This window comes from Barbus barbus, assembly GCF_936440315.1.
Source record: "Barbus barbus genome assembly, chromosome: 19".
NCBI lineage: Eukaryota > Metazoa > Chordata > Actinopteri > Cypriniformes > Cyprinidae > Barbus > Barbus barbus.
Genome location: NC_136747.1, coordinates 4,213,946 through 4,219,328, shown reverse-complemented (window position 1 = coordinate 4,219,328; position 5,383 = coordinate 4,213,946). Strand labels below are relative to the sequence as shown.

The 5,383-nt window shown below is 35.9% G+C and overlaps 1 protein-coding gene across 1 annotated transcript; it reads left to right on the top strand.

The window, feature by feature from the left end:
* Positions 1–1,644: 1,644 nt before the first annotated feature.
* LOC306885337 (macrophage mannose receptor 1-like) lies at positions 1,645–5,092 on the top strand. Its single transcript, XM_079441791.1, has 4 exons — positions 1,645–1,811; positions 1,881–2,237; positions 2,847–3,191; positions 3,357–5,092. The coding sequence occupies exons 1-4, from the start codon at positions 1,775–1,777 to the stop codon at positions 3,716–3,718; spliced, it is 1,101 nt and encodes a 366-aa protein (XP_079297917.1). The 5' UTR covers positions 1,645–1,774; the 3' UTR covers positions 3,719–5,092.
* Positions 5,093–5,383: the final 291 nt, after the last annotated feature.

Sequence of the window (5,383 nt, the reverse complement as noted above, 5' to 3'; positions counted from 1 at the left end):
ATCCCCCTCTGGAGGCTTTACACTGCTGTAACATATTCAACACAAACAAACAAACAGAGAGACAGATGACAAAGTTTCTTCTTTTGTTTATTAGCAAACCAGCTTTTAGGTGCATTATTATTTTGTATATATTATGTCTTTGTTGCACGTTGAAATGACGTCTCCTGAGGAGCCAGAATGAAAGTTTATATGACGTCTTCTGAGCGTCCAATATTGATGTCAGGACGCCTCTAGAAGGTTCAAATTTAGTTCAGATGTGCTCATTGTGGACTTATTTTCAACGTCTTATAAGATCAACTGCAGTCTCATTAGACATCATTTATACTGTTTCTGGACAAAATAAACGGCTGCCTTCAGTTGCAAATGAACTCAGAGACACAGTGTTTGTATGAAAATGGCTCATTATGGCTTCTGTGATGAACATATGATCAGAAAATACTGCCAGACTGTCTTTAGTGAATCGTTTCAAAGAGTGTTTTCTAAATTATTTTTCATTTTTAAAAGAAAAACAAATCACAAAGTTGCAAACTATATTGAGAAATGTCCAATATTTTGGCAACACTAATGCAAAACAATTGTGAACCAGATATAAATAAATGTCCTGTCTTGCTCACTTTCCTGCGAACAGCCGCACATTAATCGTGGGACTAATGAAATTCAATAATAACAGCAATCACATTTAACACATTTAAAAACCTGACAGATTAATCACAAGATGTAGGCAAAACCTTTGTGTTTTTATCTCATATTTGACATATTTTACTGTGAGACACAGACATCTTTGAAGGTGATGGTGAATAGTGCTGAAGGTGAAACCTGTGCAAATAAAACATATGGAAAATAGAGAAATAAATAGAAAATATAGCAATTTCCATCACATTCTCCCCCTTCTCTGATCACATCAGTTGAGTTGTATTCATAACATGCCATCGCTCTCATAGAGCAAGAAAGCTTTGAGCTGTGAGACACAGACATCTCTAACACATGTAGCAAGCTCAGCGGAAGTTAAATCTTCTACTCAAAATACATTTTATATCTTTCAGAATCATCATCCATTGAATTTTCATCATATTTAGACTGTAGGACCATGTCTTTGTTGGATACATATCTGGATAATCATCATTATCTTTCACTGTAACCCATTTATGTCATTTGATCAGTAGTTTCAGTGTTGTTTCATAACTACTGGCCAAATTCAAAAACGAAACTAAAATTAAAACATCTTTGAGAGCAGTGGCCCCTGGTGTTTCGGGGGCCGTACGCAGCTTGTGTATTCTGCTCAAAGGGAGGATCGGCTCTGTGTATTTTCATTAGTGTATTTGTGTATCTACAGCTGAATGTTTTATAATCAATAGAGAACAAACCTATAGAAGTGATGTTGATATTTACTTTTTTTTTAAAAATGCATTACCAGAAAAAAATGCAGTGCTACAATCTTCTGAGAGTTGTGATGATAGAAATACAATTTTGTACAGACGCTCAGTCCACTCTCTAGCGTACTCAAATGAACACACTTCCAAAGAATTACAGCAATAATGAACAGCATAGAGAAAAGATGTGGACACACATGCAAATTAGGAAGAAAGGAGCATTTACATTTTTAGACAGAAATAAACAAATGATGTATTGTGCTGAAGAAGGGATGAGTGCAGATATAATAATCAGATAGTATCAAGCTGCAGACAGAAACATCTGACTCAGGACAGAAAATAGTTTAATACTGTATATAGGGATTTTTACATTTTGCTTGAATCTATATTTTCCTTCTTTAGAAATGGACCAAACTCTACATTTCATTCTTCTTCTCATTGGTTAGTGTGTTTATGGTTTATGGTTTCATTAGGATTGACCCTGTTATGATCAAACCCTCTCTTTCACAGCTCTCTTCTCCGTATCTGAATGTGTTCAGCGTCAGTATCACTTTATAAATGAGATGAAGACCTGGCCTGAAGCTCAGAGATACTGCAGAGAGAATTACACAGATCTGGCTACCGCTGACAACATGAACGACGTGAACGAGCTGAAGAAGAGTGTGAAAGATGGTGGTGTTCAGCATGTCTGGATTGGGCTGCAGAAGACGGGTCGTGATGAATGGCAGTGGTCTTCAGGTGAACCTGCGCTCTATCTGAACTGGGCTTCTGGACAACCCGAAGGCAAAGATGATTGTGCAATGATGTTGAATGGAAAATGGGAGGATTTGCCATGTAGTCATAATCGTCACTTCATCTGCAACAACAGTGAGTGCAGCTATTTAACATTACAACCATTCATTGATAGATTTTCCATTTACTAAATTTGATAATAAGCACTATTTTTAATTTGATATTGTATATAGAAAAGACTGTGGATATTTATCATACTTTCAATGTTGATAGACAATATTTTCCAGAAAAAAAAATGTCTAGTCCATGTAGGAATGAAAGTGCATTAAAAACTATTAAACACTGTGTGCGACTATAATGGTTTAAAATGACAAATATACAGTCCAGTAAAATGTTTCTGTGGACTAGTTAATTAACATTTAGCTGCAGTGTAACATCTTCCTCTGTTTGACGTTTCTTTCGTCTGGTTCTTTGTGTCTGAATCACGTATTCCTGAGAGGAAATATAATGCACAAATACACAGCACTTCAAAATCATCATGATGTTCACTAATGTTAAATCATTAAAATGATCCTGAAGATATGGTGAATATTCAATATATCAGCAGCTTTAGAAAGAAAAGGTTTTGAATGACATGTTTCTGATGTCTCCACCACTGTTCCTGTTCACATTTAATCCATAAAGCAGCATAAGAATAATGAACAAACTGATTCATATATGTGTTTCCATTTGTTTTTCTTACAGCGAACACAGGACTCGTTTTTGTCAATCAGATGAAGAATTGGAGAGATGCTCAGATATACTGCAGACAGACTCACACTGATCTGGTCAGTGTAAGAAACGAGAATGAGAATCAACAGGTTCAGAATATCATTAGTGATAATCATTCATCTGGATCACATGTCTGGATCGGTCTGTTCAGAGACTCATGGCAGTGGTCAGATCAGAGTAACTCCTCATTCACATACTGGAAGTCTGCTGAACCAAATGGTAGAAGTGATGAGAAGTGTACAGTGACAGAACCAAACTCTCAGGGAGAATGGTTAGACATGACTTGCACCAAGACATATCCTTTTGTGTGTCATGAAGGTGAGCAGATCCTCACAAAACACACACAATTCATCATCACCTCCAGTTATCTTCAAGTTTACGCTACATATCTGACATGATCAATTCCACAGTGTTTGTTCTGCATGTTTTGTTTTGTGGATCATTCTCTCTCTAGTTTCTGCTTGTGCTTGGTTTGGTTTCCAGATAAACTGATTGTGATCAGAGAGAATCTGACGTGGTCTGAAGCTCTGAGATACTGCAGACAGAAACATGTGGATCTGGTCTCGGTTCATTCAGAAGAGATTCAGCATGAGGTGATGAACGTGGTTAAACGGGCGTCTACTGCGGCGATGTGGTTGGGTTTACGTCACTCCTGCACTGTGGGCATCTGGTTCTGGGTGAGTGGAGAGACGGTGTGCTATCAGAACTGGGCTCCAGGGAACGGCACATCAGAGGAAGACTGTGAACACACAGTGAGATCTGGAGCAGTTCAGTCTGCAGGAGATCAGCGCTGGATCAGCCGTCCTGAAACTGATGAACTCAACTTCATCTGCAGCAGATATTAAGCGTGAATGGATGCACTTTCATGTAAGATCGTGTTCACTTTATCTTCATTTCCAAGTATCACTTGATTTGGAAATTATAATATATAATCATTTCAACATCAGTAGGCAGTTGTACCTGATGGTTGTGATGGCTGCTTGCGAAACACTACACTGCAAAGCTTCAAAACTTTTGCAAACCATATGTTTTGAACCAGTTATTAGAAGCACATCTCAAATTGTCAAAGTCCCGTGATTTCAGTAAACAAAGTTTCAATGCATTGTATTTGTTTCAAAATGGATACAGTTTCAGTGGCTTTCCGCTTTGAGAATATGAACCAGTGTCTATATGATTTTTACCTGATTTCGGATCAGATTTAAAACTTTGAAGACATTTTTAATGACACTGTATAATCACTGCCTAATGGTTAAAAAAGTAGAAATTTGTTTACTTCAAGCTGTGAATTGTGCTAATTGTTCTTCGGAGGGTGTATTCTCCTCCAGACGGATGATTTTTTGTTGATTCATCAGTGATTCCTGCGACTCATTTTTTCAACAGCTTAAGAGCGTTTTTGGCCAGAATTGCTGTTAATGCATCATGTTTTTCTTTTACGAACTCGTTCAACTTGTCATTTACTACGTTACTTACATGCTATTCTTTCTTTGTGTGGTTTACTTCAACATGACTAATTCTGTGAGGGGTCAAAAGGCACCACATATGTAGTTAAACTGTTTTTATCATGACATAATTAATGTAACTGAAGAATGCTGTATGTATATTGTATTTTAAGGACCTCTGCATGTGTTTTTGTGCTACTTCTCTCTCTCTCTTACATTAAGTTTGATGTAATAATCATGTCTTTATATTAGAAATGACATCACAGGTGACGAATGGATACTTTCAAAGACAATGGTGTGTTGTACTTCTGTGAATGCTGATGATTTATATTGAAATGTCAATATTGTATTCTAACATAATTAGCTAACCATATATTAGAGTTTTTCTCAATCGATTTGACCCATTTCTCCAAACTGAGGTCACTGTTCTCAAAACACTGTGATCTGAACACTTTGTAATTGTCCTAAACAGAGTTTCCATTCATTTCATACAAATCATGCAAATCATTTTCTCAAAACAATGTGCACAAAACTCTCAAATGTTTTCTCAATAGTTAATACAACCAAGTTTTTCTAAAAATAAAATGACATGAATAGACATCAAAAAGGCAAAAACAATGTGATTTTTTTAGGTTTCAGGATTTTTTTCTTCTAAACTTTGTTTAAGGATGATTCTCAACTATAAAATATATAAAATTATTTGATATACCATTTTGTTTTATGCAATATGTGTGTAAAAATGTCCATAAACTGGTTTTCCCATTAAACACAGTGTATCTATACTGTATCTAATTTGCATATTAATGGGTAGCTGTTGGGACAGCATGTTGAAAAAAGAATTGTCATAATGGGAGTAATAATTGGCCAGATTTTCATAATAATATCTAATATTTCATAACAAAATAGATATACAATTTATTTTCCTATTCAATTGTTATGCCTCCCAAAATGCATAATAAACATGATTTTAGTCCAGGTGTCCTCTACAGTGGACATGTATGAAATGAAGTCATATCTGAATTTGAAAACCCATAACATTTTCCTGAGATGTTGCTTTATGACCAATAATTT